Raw genomic sequence first — 17,502 nt, 5'->3', positions numbered from 1 at the left:
ATTTGCACCGCTTCTATTTGAGCTGTTGCAAGCGCACGTGTTTGCATGTGTGGACATGCCCTAGGAATCAGAATTGCAGTTAAGAGTTAAGGACAATTGCCAGCAAATCGTGGACTCTCTTGTTATTGACCTGGGGACTTGCAAAAAGGATAAAACCTATGATTTCTATGAAAATGGTATATGGATTGTAGCTGGATCCCAAAATCTCCGATTTAGTTAGTCAATAATATGCAAATCTACCCAGGGGGCACAGACACCCAAACTGGTGATCAGTGAGAACAGAGTTTGAGCAAGAAAGAATCAATTATGGGACAGAAACTTTTAAATTAGCATAAGTCTGAATCCATTCTGACATTATGAATCAAATTTGACTTGAACTCAAAACATTACTGGGTTCACTTCCTGCTTAGAAGAGAATGAATGAATAAGAGTTCTCAATTCTTTCCCCCTTTGCTAACATCCAGTCCTTACTTCCTCTTTACCACGGCTGTCTGAGTCAGTCCATGTCTCTGAACAAACTCTTGCTGTTTTCCCTATTGGTTTTTAAGATTACAAACCCTTCAGGGAGGGGCCCGCTCTTTCTGTGGTTTTACTGAACTAGATGACATGTCCCTAATCCCAAATAGGGCCTGTGGGAATTACCACAATGCAGATATTTAACAAACAATAAATGTCTATTCCAAGCTTTGGCAATAACATCATGGGCTTGTTCTAGCCCTCTGAATTGGCTTTCTTTCCCTTCCCACAACCTATCCAGGCACTTAGCCCTCACCTGTAGGGCCTTCATAGCATTTTTCCTATTATTTTGCTTCATAATCTAAAAGGCCCTGTATTATCTGACTTCTGCCTTAACTTTCTAATTTGCTTTCCCTCCTCAAAGGAAGTTAAGCTGGTTGAATAACTGGCAAACTAAAGATGCTAGAATATGAAGTTACTGAGATCTTGAAAATGGGCAAAATTACTGACAGCTGCACTGATAGTAAAGGCAAGAAGGTAGACTTACCTTGATCACATTCTGGGAAATGCTGGATAAAAGGCTGCCCAAATAAGTCCTCTTTCAGGAGCCCAGAGACCTGGAAGACCCTTTGCTATGTAACAAGGCCTGAAAAAGCAACCTTGCAAGTTACCAACCTACACAGATTAAAACTGGACTGGCTGGTGAAAACTGACCTCTCTCTCTCCTGCACCTGCTGATGTGAGGAGTGGAGTGGAGTGGAATGGGCTGGGCTAGACTAGACTATAAAAATGAAGTTGAAGAAAATAAATTATATGAACAGAAAATACTGCATGTTAATATATCTATCTCTCTCTATATAGATATAGATAGATAGATATAGATATATATAATATTAAAAAAAAAGAGAGAGAGCACTGGAGCAGGTTTTGGCTACCTTCTGTGCAAACTGGTAACAAGGATGATAAAGTGAGAGAAAAAAGTGTTCAGTAATACTATTCCCCTGCTCTTTGGGGTAATTTAAGCCCTCCTCTTTCTCAATAGGTGCTGTTGTGGCCAGAGGGATGCACACCTGGTGGAGTGTAGGTAGTGTTTCTATCTCCACCCTTTGCAGGAGTCTTGCTGGGGATGACTGCTTTGAATTGTCTTTAGGGCTCAGTACAGACAGTCAAAAAGCCTGAGGCTGAATGGAATCAGTCTCCACAGGTTAGTCTAAACTCAGTAGATTAAACCAATAAGCAAGTGAAGAGACATTCACTTTTGATTTTGGAAATATAGCCACGTGCCTTGTAGTGGCCTAAGCCAGGATCTTGGGGGCTCTAGCAGTTTATATGCACTGAACTTACAGATTTGAACTAGTTTCTGATCACTTATACCGGCTTATGTGAAGGAGCCTATCTGGAAGCTGTTGCTTAGGGGATGCAGTGCATTAACAGGCTTTTAAATTGTACTCAGTAGAGGGTGCACTCTTTCCAATACTGAGGAGTGCTATGGTCACTGGGGTGTTTTCAGTTTTGAATCAAGTAAGTGAATCAGATATACCTTCTTGCATATTCTAGAGACTTTGTATAGAACAGACTTTGTATATGCAGATCCACACTCATAGAATGAAATTCCAACCTCATTTACCCTGTGAGTGCCTCATAATTCTGCTGATTTAAATAGTATCACTAAAGCTACCTATGAAAGAGAGAAATGAGTCTATGTTCTTGAACTTGCTTTTTGCATCATGTACTGAATAAATATGCATGTTAGCATTCAGAGCTACCATGCTTCTATCTACCTTAGATGCAATTTATTCTGTGCTGATGCATACTGAGCACTTGATGGCAGTATTTCACCGAGATTTGCCTTTATTCTGACAGCTCTAATAGATCAGAGGTTTTGTGGAGCCTCAAGAGAGCTTTAGGCTTTTCTGGAGCTGGGAAGATACAGTAAACACAATTTACTCTTGGAGCCCTCCCACCCCCCTGCTCTGCATCACATAATCACACACAAATATCATCTCTAAACAGTTCATTTTTTGGTCATTGGCATTATCCTTTTCTCTTGAGATCTCTCATTTAACATCTCTGGTCAGACACAGGACATTAGTGACTCTGCTGGGCCAACCTGAATCTATAAGTGACTGCAGTGCAGCTGATAATGTTTGTCTGTCTTAATCAGCCTGACCCCAGCCACAGTACACTTATGTCAGAACCTGCCTTCAGTAATTATTGAGCTCAAGGGGCCAGATACCTAGCTGTGATTCAGTCATGTTGCACTGCTCTACAGCAGCAAATGGGCTAGCAAGATCCTGTAACCAGGCAAACGAGGTTCCTTTCAGCATTGCAAGATCCTCATGTGGTGCTCCAGAGCAGTTCTGTGCTCCCTTCCTTCTCCCCCACACCCTTCTTATAACCATGGCACAAAGCAGGGTATGGGGAACAGCCCAAACACTGTTGAGCTCTGGTGATCTTGGAAGCTATTACAAACCAGTGAAAATTTAAGGAAGCCTTAGGACCACCCTAGCTTGTTTTGGGGACCACAGACCTCAGAAATCATAATGGGCAAATTACAAGTGTAGCATCCTGGTTCACAACCTAGGATTGGGTACAAAGTGCAGTGAACCTCAGAGTTAAGGCCCAATTCAGTAATTTTGGTAAACACCTGAAAAGGCATATTAGAAAGAAGAAGACCTCTTTCTATCCACTGTGGGCTTCAGCTGGGCTACTCTAAATCTAGCCAGAAACAGAAACAACCAAGGTAAATGTCCATGTTACATTCTGAAGCTGCTATTGAAGGAGAAGAGTTATTTTCAGCCCTGTACAATTAGCAAACTTTATACATGAAAAAGTCTTGCAGGTGTTGTTAACATATGCAAACTTCCCCAGTCCAAATAGTGAAATTCTACACAGCCCTGGGAGCCAAATTGCCAACTTTTAGACATATACCTTCCCTAACACAATCAACTGCTGCTTTTATTTATTTATTTTTTTTGCAAAGGAAAAATAAAAAAGGCAAGTGCATTTTTTTTGTCCCCATCACATTCTTCCCTTCATTTTTGTGTAAAGAAGTTTTTTTTTTCTTCCTTTAATTCACTGAATCCTATGAGGGGCTGGGATTGATTAGCACAGAGATTGCAAGTTCAAGGTCATAGCAGAAGGATACAAAAAAGGAAAGGACTGAATCCTGTAAAAAAGGCTTTGGTGGCTCAGCAAACCACAGTTTTCTGGTCACTGAGGTTCAACATTTGAATTATTCAAAGAAGTGGAAATCTGAAAAGAAACCTTCTAGATCAAGGTTTCAACTGCTCCAACCAAGGCAATGGATTAGGTATATTTATAGCATCTGAGGATTAGTCTCCCAGTTACTAATTTAGAGATGGCCCAAACCGAAAAAATAAGATGTTTTAAGCACCTCCAGGTGCATGAGTTGAATCTGTACTTTTGATTTTGGTCTGTTTTCCAACTCCTTTCATCTGTAAATGCTCACTTAAGCAGTCTCCGGGTGCAAGAGTCTCCAGCATCCCCTCAGTTCATAGCTGATGTCTTTATCCACCTGAATTATTCTTTTGTCCCCTTGAAATGCTCTGTAATAAATTAATAATTTATGCTAAGTAAAGTGATACTTCTGGGAGTCAAGCTGATAAAATACAGAAGTTAGGCCCACTGAAAGCAGTTGCTGAAATTGTTATAGCTCCAAAATTGATCAGGACGTCTGTGTGTGTGGTGTTCAATGATAGAGGTAATTCTGAATTTTCCATGGAACAGATTTCAAAGGAAAAAAAAAATTATTTCTAAAAACAACTGAAGCTTGTCTTTAAAGATTTCCTTTGGAACAGAAACTCCAAAAATATTACTTTGGATACATTTAATTTAGAACATTTCAAAGTTAATTAGGTGCTGAACGCTGAAACTCAGGCTCTCATCTCAACTTTGGGCTGATGGGCTTCTGGCTTCTAGCAAAAGTCGGGAAGACTTGGGAGCTCCTATTCAAGTTCCCAGGGCTTTATTCCATGTTGCAGGAGTGGGACTCTGAGGTCTTTCAGGCTCCCAATTCTACATCCAGAAAACTAGAAGGTCTGAGAGCTGTGGGGTCCTTGTCCCTGGACCACTTTGTATGCAGGATTGCCCCAGAACCATAGACCCTGGAAACCTTGGTGTCCTGAGTAGGCCATGAGATTGACTGTCAGAAAACCAGGTAGGACAAAACCCTGCCTGTATTTTCTTGGAACCAATATTTAAATAATAATAATTTTGACAAACTGGCATTTTTTGATGTAAATCTTTGTTGTCAGGAAATTCTCAGTGAATTCCATTCAATAAGTCAGGTTTCTGAGAAGCTGGTTGGTGATGGGCATTAGCTTTAATCTATACACTGTAGGCCAGAGGATCCTGAGATCTATCAGAAACACACCTCCAGTTCTATAAAAAAACTAGAATGGGGGAATGCAAATAACAAGTCTGGGTGAAAGTTTTCTGTTGAAACATTAGTCAGTGAATAATTGGATTTAGGATTACATGAACATTTTTGTGAAAAGTGTCTTCTTTCCCTTGAGGTGGGTTTTTTTTTTTTTAATTTTTCATCAGAAGAAAAGTAACCAAACAGAATTTTCATCCAAAATTCTCCATTCCCAAATACTTTTGGCAAAAAAAAAAATTCTATTGAAAATTTTATCGAAGTGAAACCGATGCTTCTATAAATGGAGTTAGTGAACAGATTCAGTGCCAGTAGATGGTGCCCAAGCATATACAACATTACTTTCGGGTTTTGTAGGTGCAGCAAAACTTACTGCTTGTGTGGTAAATGGATTCTTGGATGCATCTTTCTGAACGGGAGCAGCTCCTATATGCAGAGTCAACAAGAGATTGATTTTTCAAAGAAGCCAAAGATCTATAGCTTTTGGAGCTGCTGGCCTTCACACTCTCTTGGCATAAGGGGGAAGGAAATTAAGCTCCAGTTGTTCCTGGCTTTTGCAAAGAGCATGCAAAATCTTTTCTTACTCCTTGCATTATTCCAACTATGCAGTGCTGGAGACATCCCTGTGCTGTGAATGTTTCTGTAAGTCTCCACTACATTTATGCCATTTTTAACATTGACAAAACAAATTACTGTTTATCAGAAAATAGGGACCAAGTGCCTTCCTTCCCTGTACAACATTATCATATCCATGACATTTCACTTTTAATACCAGTCCTATACTCTGCTCATATTGGTCTCAAACAGCACAGACAGAAGTTACAGAAGACGCTATGTTTGAAATGTCTTCATCTGACCCCTCATGCAATGTGGGTTTAGAGTTTTGATTGTTTGTCCATTTTTGAAGTGGCCTGCAGCCATGCACTTGTGTTTGGTCGCTGTTTGTGCTCAGATCGGGCAAAAATTATCACTTCTGTGTGCACCCAAAGACACAGAGTAACAGGAACCCTGTAAAACTGAGTGCAGGGTTGAAGGGTCCTTGCAGGGGAAAGCATGTATGTTTTAAGCATGTGGACTGGCTTGGCTGCTGATCTTTATCGTTGCTGAGTCATTTCTGCTTAAGACTTAGCAAACAAGCAGCTGTGAGTACTTGAGTAGTTACCATGCTGAATTGAATGTTCTGAAAAATAGCCTGTTTAGCAAGTTCTGAGTGGGGTGGGGGAAAGGGAGGGAATGCCTTTCTTTTAATTTTTCCCTGGGCTTGCTCAAATACTTCCTGAAAGAGGTCAGAGCCTCGCAATTGGAAATCATTGCTTCTGCCTGTATTGACTGAATTCTGTCAGCCATGTAGGACAGGATGTGGCTTCTTCCTTTCCTGGTGTCATTAAAGCCACCCTTTGTTCAATGACTGAACAAAGCTTATGGATTAGAAAAGCCTTCTCTAAGTGTATTTTGGGGTGGCACTATGACCAAGATTTACCAAAGGATGCCCAAATCTGTATCTATGTGCTTGATTTGCAGAAATATTGACGATCTGATTGCTGTCACTGAAGCTTACTGGATGTGGTGGGTGCTCGGCATACCTGACCACCGGGTCCCTCATTAGGATGCTTAAGTCAGGAGTAGGAACCAAATTTTAGAAGCTCGTGTTTTTTCAGCTTGGCCCAAATTTTTAGATTTGTTTGTTAGGCACCTAGCATAACAGTTCTGTGCTACAAAACGAATCCACATTCATCATTGGTCATATTTATTATCTATTTTTTATGGTTTGAGGTCACCGAGTTGAGTAAAAATTAACCTGAAGAACTGAGCTATCATCCCTTCCTTTCTCCCTCATCTGTAATGTGTATTTTGCTTATATGCTAATATTAATATATGCCAATATTAAGTTTGTTTATAAAACTTCTTTGTAACAAGGCCACTATCTTCCTGTGCATTTGTATGAAGACAGTCAGTACAAGAAGGTACAGATTTTTATGTCTGTTGGAAAATCATGCCCTGGCATCCTGGGCCTTTTAAAGGTGAATGACAAAGGCAAGCATGTTTGCTATGACATTCTGCCAATGCAAAAACTTCAATGTCGATCCATCCACAGCTTTCTTCTGAACTGAAAGAAATCAGTATTTTTGTAGCCTCAAAGTTTTAGCTCTCTGCAACTTTAATCTTTGTTACAGTATTTTTTTCAGGCATTAGCATCTTAGATGAAATGGCTGCTGGTGCATCTTGAATGTTACAGTGAATATTAAAATAAATCATTAAAAAAACCCTGCAACACTTTGGCCAGTTCTCAGATCTGCCCAACAAATTGGTACAGGCCATGCAGGAGAGAAGGCAAAAAAATCTCTGTGTACTGACTTTATGCTCCACCAGTCCCTGAAGCTGCTCTGATTTATGCCAGAAAATAACAGCCCCCTGGAGGTTGTCAAATTGTTGGAAACCAGCAGTGCAGACCTGTGTTCTGGCCATGGCTGCAGCAAACATCAGCCTCTCCACCATGCAAAGAATTTTTGTTCTGGGGACCCCTCAGCTGGCTGATAACAAAAGCTTTACAGACTTCCAAAAACATTTAAAGGATGGCAGAAGAACCAAGCATACAGAAAAATAGTTCTGTGTAGAGATGGTCCTAGGCTGCAAAATTCAGGTGTAAATTTCCAGTCCTACACGGCTGGAAAGATACTGTTTTTTATTTAAGTTTTTATGGTGATAGCCCAAAAAGCCAGCTTCATATTGGTTTCTACACTCCAGTAATGTTTAGGCTTGTTTTCCTTCATAGCTTTGGCTCAGGCTAATGTCTATCTTGGATGAATTAGAGAAAACATGATTATTAAGGGAAAATGAATTTAAGGGAAATCACAAGAAGGTTTCTTTCTAGTTCTCACCTGTCTCAAAGAGCATGTTAAAACTATAGATCTTCAAAGTGTAATTCTGAAAGCATATCAATGAAATTGGTACTCAAGCCACTAATCTATTTATTTCTACAATCAATAATGAAGCCCACAAACATGTTAAAAATGAAAATGTCTGCTGGCTGCTTGAATCTTTGGGGAGTTAAAGTCAGTAAGACAGAGAACATTTCAGCATAGCAGAAGAGGACTAAAAAATCAGGATTCATGACAAAATTTTAAGAGCCTCCTTGCTTACACTAAGATAAGTAGGGAGTTGAGAGAGGCAAAAAAATAAAGCAACGTAAGTGTGATCTTTGGGCCAGATTCTGACATGCTTATCATTGTGAATTGCTCATTATTCCTCCCATTATACCAATGATGAGCTCAATCATGAAGCAAAGTACTATTTAAAATGATTAGGGATATCAGCATGTTGCCTAGATTTAGGGTTCTACTCTTTCTCAGTCCCCACATTCTCGTAAGCAGGCAGCTGCTTCATCCCTGAAAACCCTGTGGAGTTGACACTCTCTCTGCACATATAGAATTACTTCTTTTAAACATACAGTCTGAGACATGGACTCTTTAAGTATCCTGAGAGCAAACCTTGCTGTAATACAACACAAAAAGTGTGGACTAGTGGAGAAGGTCTCACTCACTTTGTTTTGAACAGGAACACTTTGCACCTTATTAAGAACAGACAGAGAAAGTTAGGTCAAGAAGTGAATAGGGCTGAAATAGAGTAGCAAAGCAATTTCTATAATAGTCACCAAGAACTTTTCTTGAAAGGCAGGCTTTTTGTATATTTCTGGCATATTAGATTGATTAGAGCATTCTGAAAGTTAATTAGGTGCTAGGTATTTCTTTGGACCCAATTCTCATTACATTACTCCAACGTTATGTTGCCAACTCCTGGACAACTGATTGCTTTTCAGCCAGTGAAGCTCTACTTGTACAGATTAAGTGTTTAAAGTACTGGATTTGTAAGGTTCACACACTTCAAATGAAGTGCATATAGCAAGCACTCTTGATCCTTTTCTGTGTCTAGTTCTTCTGGGCACAGCAAGGAGGGAGGAGCATGGTCAGAAACCTTAATGTAGGTGGGAGCTCCTCAACTCTGGGGTCCATAGCAGGTTGGTACGTAGGACCAGATGGGGATTATCAGGATGCACCGTCCTGTAAGACAGGCCCTCACCACTTCTGTAGCTAAGGGCATGGGGAAGGTGTGGCTGGCTCCACCTCCATACCTGTTAAAGACTCCCACATGAGATGAGTATCACCAGCAAGGAGTCTATAATCACATCCCTGTCTTTTTGTGACAACCAGGTTGTGCTAAAAGAGCTAAGCAGTACCAATAGTTTGCCCAATTGGATTTGATTTTACTCTAGAGTCTTTCTCCTTCCCCATTTGTTTTCTTTATAGTCACCACGTACAATTTTCAATTGATCTGTTCATTTCTTATTAGAACTTTTTCAGACCTAGTCTTCTCTCCTTTTTCCCCGCTCTGCAATAAAACTCAAAATATTCATGTTAAACTTTTGAATCCAGGATGTATGGTAAATGTTAAAACTGGGGAAGAAAGTACATTTATCTTTATTCACAAATATATATTGCTAATAGAAAGATATGGGTACAGAAAAGTCACACAGAATACATATGAATAATGGGGCAGAGTATGCATAAGTAATGGGGATGAAATTGTGGTTCAATTATTAATAGATTATCACTATCAGTAAATAACGGTATAAATCTCCCATGCTTACCATAAATTACATCCATTAGGTTCTTCTTTCTTTAAGCACATAAATCCATATAGTCTGAGCATACACCAGTTTTTCAATCCATAAATATATTATGTAGTAGTTCTCTTTGAGGAGCTAATGTTTTGTTCAATATTTCGTTAAAATGTCTCAAATGAAACAAATGGGCTTCTAGAGCCCTTTTTATGGAGACCCCGGAGAGCAGAACATAAAACATGAAAATAAAAACACTTTTAAGCTGAGAGAACACAAAACCCCTCACTTCTGACACTGAAATGGATTCAGTTAGAAACTGATTACCAGGTTTTTGGTGAAATATTAGGTCCTTTAAAATGAATTCTAATAGCCTTATTGATGTTTCAAGATATAAGGAAACAAATAAAATAGAAACAGGTCAAAACCAAATCTATTTAATTTTTACTTTTCTTTCAAATTGCAGATGTATTTTTTCCTGTGTCTTCAAATCCAGCGGCATAAAGATCTGCCGGAATCCTGCAGAGGCTTCACTCTTGCACTCAAGCTTGGAAAAAGCAGTAGATAAGGATGTGACTTGCCCTCTGATCCAAAGATGGGATCTAATAGCTAAGCTTAAAAGTGAGGATACATTTCAGTTGTCTAGACTTTCAAATGGAGGAAGGGAGTTTGGAAACTGTGGTAACATTTCTGCAGACAATGGTTCTCTAGGACAGAGGCAGAGGAAAGCTGCAGTTCCATTTGGAACTCATCAAGGGACAGCATGAAGTGTTCAGTGTGTTCAGTCAGCACTTACTAACTGGACAGGACCTTCCCAGAGCTCTTTGGAGGAGAAACTGTGTCTTCAGATGTAGTTCTGCCATGCAGCCACAATTTGGTTGCCTCAGCATCTGGTGCACATGAGTAATCCTAATACTGGAAATGGCACGTGTATTATTAAGGCAGTTAATGGTCTGCTAGGAATGATATCATTTTGTAAGATAGTAGCGTCAGGCTAAGAGAGTTGGGGGTCTAATTTGCATGCTATTTTATTAGAAAACTCCCATTGTAAGCAAAGAAAGATGGTAAATGTGGCTTGGATAGGCTCTTGGTGATGAGTTAGTCACACACTAAAGGACTGTAACATTGCACAGCACTAAGCAGTGTATATAAAGCCAGTGTAAAAATATTATTCAACTGTAACCTTCAAAAAGATGAATGACAATTCCATATAACTGTGCAGCAATTTTCAGTTCAGTAGGTTCATTCTTATTTCCTTCAGCACAAGCAGATTTCTAATGTTCTGTGGACATGGTGGATATTTTCTAATATTGCCAGGTTTCAGCAGCTCTGACTGTGAAGGTATCTAACTGGAAAATTGCCCATTGGGCTGTTGCAGACACATAATTGCTCATTTAACCTCTAGGCCATATCTCAGCTGTGAATAGTGTGTGTGATGATGCTTAATTCTTTTAAGAACTTGCATAGCTTTTACTTGAATGGATGTGTCAGTCTCTCATATAGAGTAAAACGGGCAACAAAAGGTTGTGTGCTCGTGTAGTTGTAAAAAAATAAACCAAAACAGCTGCTTACTTTCCTCTGTGTGTGACTTTCAGACCCCACAGAATAGCTCTGGAAATCTTCCTAAAAACCTATGGCCTAACAGCAACTTGGAACATGGGCTCAATCCTGTGTGACTGAGGTTGATGGGATTTTTAGTATTAAGTTGAAGGCATGGAGGATCCAGGCTTTTAATGAGTTTTCAAAGTCTGTTTACACTGGGCGTGTCTACATGAGATTTACTGAGGAGTAGATTAATTAGTTCTGCAGTAAATGTTGCACATCTATATGTGCACCCCTATTAGGGTGGAGTAAACTAATTGACTCCGCTGTAGCAGAATAGTACTCATTAATATAACAAGTACTATCCTGCTGCGGAGGTCTTTACTCCACAGCAATGCATGTGTAGATGCTGCCCTAGTTAGCTAGAGCATGAGGGTGCTTTAGTACAGGGGCTTGCCTGCTGACTAGTCCTGCACTGAAGCACCCTCGTGCCCCAGCCAGCCCCTCCACAGTATGTTGAGCTGGTGGTCACAGCCCAGGGCTGGCAGGCTGACCCTCAGGGTCCCTACTAGCTGGGGCTACTCTAACCTGGATCCATGTGCCGTGGTCCCAGGCCATGTTCAAATTTATTACTCCAGAGTTTATTGCTTTGCATTAATTGCACATGTAGATGTGTCCACTTTTGTCTCATACTACTACTACTACAAATCATGGTGTTTATTAATTGCTCAGATGAAGAAAACTGTGAGGGGGTTTCAAACCTATATCTTTTACTTCCCATACTATAGGCCCTGTTGAAGCTGTACTATTGTGCAGAATGGAATTCAAGATCCACGGGTCTGATAGAAGAATAAGAAAGAAGGGCCAGGAATTTTTGATTTTGTAATTATGGCACTAAATGTGTGTGTGGGGGGACTATAGGGTTCTGGTTCCTTCTTTGTAGACTACTGACATTTGATTTTTTTTAAAAAAGTGAGTGAGAAAGTGAAATAACCCTGGTAGCTAGGACAAGAACCCAGGATTTCCCCACTAACAAATGGCCTAACCTAAACTATAGTCAGGTTCACTCTTGCTCATCCTGTCTCTCTCTCTATGAATCTTGCATGTCTTTACGCACAGTGATTCAGCTGTAATGGTTAAACATAATGCCTACAGAGTAGGGCACTTTCCTGAGAAGTGGGGAATGTGGGTTTGAATCTCCTCAGTTGAGGACATTAAACCCAGATACACCATTTCCAGGGTAAGTCCTTTAGACCATATACAAAGGATAGACAGTACCCTCCTGACTTGAGAGGATTGCAGTAGTGTATAGACATGGCTGGGCATCTGGGGCAAAGTGGAGGCAGCAACTTCTGGTTCATGATCATGAACATGTAGCTGTTATCATCCGCTGCTTTTTTTCACACTCTGCTCAGTTCTTTTGAAAAACAGTTGTAGGCACCTTCTAAGGAGGGGAGCAGGCTCTAGATCCTGTGTAGAGAAAGGTTGCTGCTTGCAGCCCTAATTTAGAAGCACAAGCTCTGGAGAACAGTAGATGTTCAGACATACCCTTCTGCTTCAGGCTTGTCTGCTGAGCGGCTCCCCACTCTGTGTGAAAGTTTTCTGGAGCCAAACTCTTTCCACGCAGAGTATAGGGAGCCTGGGCACCTAATTTTGAACTTTAAATTCTACTCTTTGGGTCAAACACCTCAAAGTTAGGTTTGGCAGTAACTAGTAAATGATTTGACAGATCTACCCCTTTTTCTGAATATGAACGATAAGTGAACAGACAGTTGCAAACTAATTTGTAAAGCTCAATTAAAACTGATAAGTGCCCTGTGCAAATCTAGTTCAGTCCCTGGCTTGACCACAAGCTATTTCCTTAGGCTCATTGTTCACCTATTTTCTGTTTGGCAGTGGTTATGCTTCTGGCACCTGAAGACATGGCATAGACTACCAGAATGTTACTGAAAATGCATATGAAGTGGGTGTGAAAATCATCAGTATAAATCCAGGACTTCTATATAAATTATAAAATTCCCAAAAGCCATTTACAATATTTGCCTAACTCTAATTCATTTCCTCAACCAGGAGTGCAAACACCTACAAGATTCATAAGAGAAGCCCAGAGATTTCAAATAGGCATCTACAATGTCAAAAATGTTCTGAGCTGTTGTGGTCTTTCTGAGTTCTTTGCAACAGAGGAGTTGCTCCATTATTTTTCTGTAATCCAAAAACAGAATTTTATGAGGGACGCCTCGAGTTAAAAAGGTTGAGAACTACAGCTCGAGTTCATAGTTCATAGTTCATAGTAGCTAGAGTCGGAAGGGACCTAGGTAGATCATCTAGTCCGACCCCCTGCCTTGGCAGGAAAGAGCACCGGGGTCAGATGACCCCGGCAAGGTGCTCATCTAACTTCCTTTTAAAAATCCCCAGGCTAGAAGCCTGCACCACTTCCCCTGGAAGCTGGTTCCAGGCCCTAGCCGCCCTGACTGTGAAGTAGTGCCTCCTAATATCTAATCTAAACTTACCCTCCGCCAGCTTGTGACCGTTATTCCTGGTCACTCCTGGCAGCGCACGGGGGAACAGGGACTCCCCCAATACCTGCTGATCCCCCCTGACCAGTTTGTAGCAGGCCACAAGGTCCCCCCTTAACCTTCTCTTGTGGAGGCTAAACAGGTTCAGGTCCCGTAGCCTCTCCTCATAAGGCCTGCCCTGCTGACCCTTGATCATACGAGTGGCCCTCCTCTGAACTCTTTCCATATCGTCCACGTCCCTCTTGAAGTGTGGCGCCCAGAACTGGACGCAGTACTCCAGCTGCGGCCTGACCAGTGCAGCATAGAGGGGGAGGATCACCTCCCTGGACCTGCTCGAGATGCATCTGTGGATGCATGACAGGGTACGGTTGGCCTTCTTGACTGCCTCCCCACACTGCCGGCCCATGTTCATCGTGGAGTCAATGACGACTCCAAGATCCTTTTCCGTCTCCGTGCTGGCAAGAGGGGAGTTCCCCAACCTGTAAGTGTGGTGCCGGTTCTTCCTCCCCATGTGCAACACCTTGCACTTATCAGTGTTAAACCCCATCCTATTCTCATCCGCCCACCGTTGCAACCTGTCAAGGTCAGCTTGTAGCCTATTGCACCCTTCTAGTGCACCCACATCCCCCCACATCTTAGTGTCATCAGCAAACTTGAACAGGGTGCTTTCTACCCCGTCATCCAAGTCACTGATGAAGATGTTGAAATTCTCCCCTGGGCAGAGGGCCAAGATTAGATACCAGGTAAATCTTAAAGTACAAAGTAGAAGTTTACCAGCATACCTGACTACTTAACATTGAATTCAATTTTTGCAAAACCCTTAAGCACCCCTAATGCAATCCCTCTGTGCAAAAGTAGATTTCACCCTTTAATAGAACCATTTGTTTTTAGAAAGATATGAATAATAAAGCAGATGCTCTAGGAAAAGCATTGATATACCAGCCAGACCTCAAATAGCTTCCATCACCAGTATGCTAATAAGCTGAAAATGGGACAGTTGCATTTAGGATTAGGAAAACGGCACATTAGCCAGTGCAAAGGAGCCATGATTTACAATGGTATCACACAGTCTATTGCAGTTTCCATTGTGTCTTAAGAATCCTGAATTTTGCTGAATTCAGAGAAAGAAGCAAGGTTATTTTTGGAATGAATTTAATTGGAAATGCAGAATAATAAAAGTTTTAGTTCTTCCCTGACTTGCATTGAACTTTCCTTTTTATCAAAGAGCTATTGGCTTGACTCTAAACTGTCAATTGTAAGCTGGTATGCATCCCTGACCAAATGTACTCAAAGCTTTCCAGGAAATGGGCCTTCTAAGTGGAATTTGAAGACAGTAAATTGAACTTGTTGATCCCCCAACATATTTGGCACTAGCCTCTTGCAATTAAAATGGGAGTGAAGTTATACTTGAGAAATAAATGTTAGTGAAGATGATCTGGTACTGTACAATGACCTGAAATAAATTATTCATAGAGTTGGGTAGAATTAAAAAAATCCAAAATTTGACAAATTTTCACAATTAGTTTTGTGAACATTGTGTGCTTAATTGGGTCCTTTTGGGGCCAAGGCGCAGCAAACAGGCCAGCTCACAGGGGAACTTGCTGAGCAAATTCTGCTTGGAAAGAGGAGCAGGAAGAGAGAGACAGAAGATTAAAAGATCCAGAAAATGGCCAAAAGGCATTGCAATGCCAGAGCCATAGCCACTGCCAGCTCTTCTTCTGCTTGCATCTGTGAGGTGTCTGTTCAGGGAGGACCACTTGCCCTTGAAGCTTCCACCCATGTTCCAGTTGGGTGCTGTGGAGACGGGCTTGCAGGTTCCTTCCAGTGACAGCTAGGTTGGGGAGTGCCTGAGGTGCGAGCACTGCCTCCTGGTGGTGCAGGCGGAGGTGGTGTGGATCCAAAGCATCCTCTGCCGTGAGATCTTCATTGAGTCGATGTTGGAGGAGACCTCTAGGACTGCGAAGGAAGAACTGTCAGAGGTGGTGCTAGAGAGGAAGAGAACATGGGCTCCCAGAAAGGTGGAAGTTGGAAGCTTGTGACCTCTGGCAGCAAACAGAAGTTTTCATTTCTACCTAGTGTATTTTGCCTGGAGAACAGATATAGAGCCCTAGCAACAGAGGAGGAGGAGCATGTCTGTTGGTGGATGAGGCCAGGCCAGGCATCCCCAAGGTTGGAAGGATTGAGACCACTGCCACCAAGAGGAAGTGACAAGTGGTAGTGGTTGGAAGCTCTCTTCTGTTGAGATTGGAGGCATCCATCTGCTGACCTGATCTGTTGTCTCAAGTGGTCTGCTGCTTGCCCAGAGCCTGGATCTGACATGTCAGAGAACGATTACTGAGACTCATTCAGCCCTCTGAATTCAACCTCATGCTGCTCAGCCATGTGGGCACCAGTAATACTGCTAGGGGATCAGACCAAAAGTGACTACAGGGCTCTGGGTACATGGGTGAAGTGGACATGGGCTTAGGTAGTGTTCACCTTGATCCTTCTGGTGAAGGGGAAGGGTCTAGGCAAGAGCAAACGCATCCTGAAGATCAATGCATGGCTACAGAGGTGGTGTTGCCAGCAGGGCTTTGCCTTCTTCGACCATGGGATATTGTTCCAAGAAGGATTGTTAGGGGGCGATGGGATCCACCTGATAAACAGAGGGAAAAGCATTGTCGTAGACAGGCACACTAACCTAGGCTTGCTATCTTCACTATTTTGGGGTTTACAGTGGACAATAAGATGAATATAGTTTCATAGTTTCTAGGGTTGGAAGGGACCTGAGCAGATCATCTAGTCCGACCCCCTGCCATGGCAGGAAAGATTACTGGGGTCAAACGACCCCAGCAAGATGTGCATCTAACCTCCTCTTAAACACCCCCAGGGTAGGGGCCAGCACCACTTCTCTTGGAAGCTGGTTCCAGACCCTGGCCGCCCTGACTGTGAAGTAGTGCCTCCTGATATCTAACCTAAACCTACCCTCTGCCAGCTTGTGACCGTTATTCCTGGTCACTCCTGGCGGTGCTCGGGGGAACAGTGACTTGCCCAATGTCTGCTGATCCCCCCGATTAGTTTATAACAGGCCACAAGATCCCCCCTCAGCCTTCTCTTTTGGAGGCTGAACAGGTTCAGGTCCTGTAGCCTCTCCTCATAAGGCCTGCCCTGCTGCCCCCTGATCATGCGAGTGGCCCTCCTCTGGACCCTCTCCATGCTGTCGACATCCCTCTTGAAGTGTGGCGCCCAGAACTGGACGCAGTACTCCAGCTGTGGCCTGACCAGTGCTGCATAGAGGGTGAGGATCACTTCTTTGGACCTGCTCGAGATACATCTGTGGATGCATGACAAGGTACAGTTGGCCTTCCTAACTGCCTCTCCACACTGCCGGCCCATGCCATCTTGGAGTCAATGATGACCCCCAGATCTTTTTCCGTCTCTGTGGTGACAAGAGGGGAGTTCCCTAACCTGTAGGTATGGTGCCGGTTGTTCCTCCCGAGGTGCATCACCTTGCACTTGTCTGTGTTGAGCCAACAGTGTGCCTTTGTTGTGAGAAGGCTAACAGCAGATCAAGAGAAGTAATTCTTCCCCTCTCTTCAGCACTAGTGAGGCCACATCTGGAGTACTGTGTCCAGTTTTGAACCCCCAACTATGGAAAGGTTGTAGACAAATTGGATTGAGTACAGGAGAAAGCAATGAAAATGGTTAGTGGGCTGGGGCACAGGATTTATGAGGAGTGGCTGAGGGAACTGGTTTTATTTAGAGTGGAAAAGAGAAGACTGAGCAGGGATTTAATAGCAGCCTTCAACCATCTGAAGGATTATTACAAAGAGGATGGAGTGAACCTGTTCTCAGTGGTGGTAATCATCTCAAGATGCAGCAAGGGAAGTTTAGGGTAGATATAGGAAAAACTCTCAGGAGGAGGGTGATAAAGTACTAGAACAGGCTACTTGGAGGTTATTGAAGCTCCATCCTTGGAGGTTTCAAAGACTAGG

The 17,502-nt window shown here is 42.3% G+C and overlaps 2 protein-coding genes across 3 annotated transcripts in view; one reads left to right on the top strand and one right to left on the bottom strand.

The window, feature by feature from the left end:
- SLC28A3 (solute carrier family 28 member 3) overlaps positions 1–1,381 on the bottom strand; it is a 98,093-nt gene extending 96,712 nt beyond the window's left edge. For both annotated transcript variants that reach the window (XR_016441262.1, XM_090038646.1), the window contains exon 1: positions 1,004–1,381. The gene's annotated coding sequence lies outside the window, so the exon portion shown is untranslated. The remainder of the gene's footprint in view (positions 1–1,003) is intronic.
- Positions 1,382–1,527: 146 nt separating this feature from the next.
- Positions 1,528–17,502, top strand: part of LOC149868474 (uncharacterized) — a 106,162-nt gene continuing 90,187 nt past the window's right edge. Inside the window, exon 1 of the mRNA XM_090038648.1 lies at positions 1,528–1,660. Coding sequence (XP_089894774.1) covers positions 1,642–1,660 — 19 coding nt within the window. The 5' untranslated portion in view covers positions 1,528–1,641. The remainder of the gene's footprint in view (positions 1,661–17,502) is intronic.

This window comes from Crocodylus siamensis, chromosome 3, assembly GCF_052110815.1.
Source record: "Crocodylus siamensis isolate JL-2025a chromosome 3, ASM5211081v1, whole genome shotgun sequence".
Classification (NCBI taxonomy): Eukaryota; Metazoa; Chordata; order Crocodylia; family Crocodylidae; genus Crocodylus; species Crocodylus siamensis.
The sequence above is the reverse complement of the archived record's forward strand: the minus strand, read 5'-3'. Positions and strand labels throughout refer to the sequence as shown.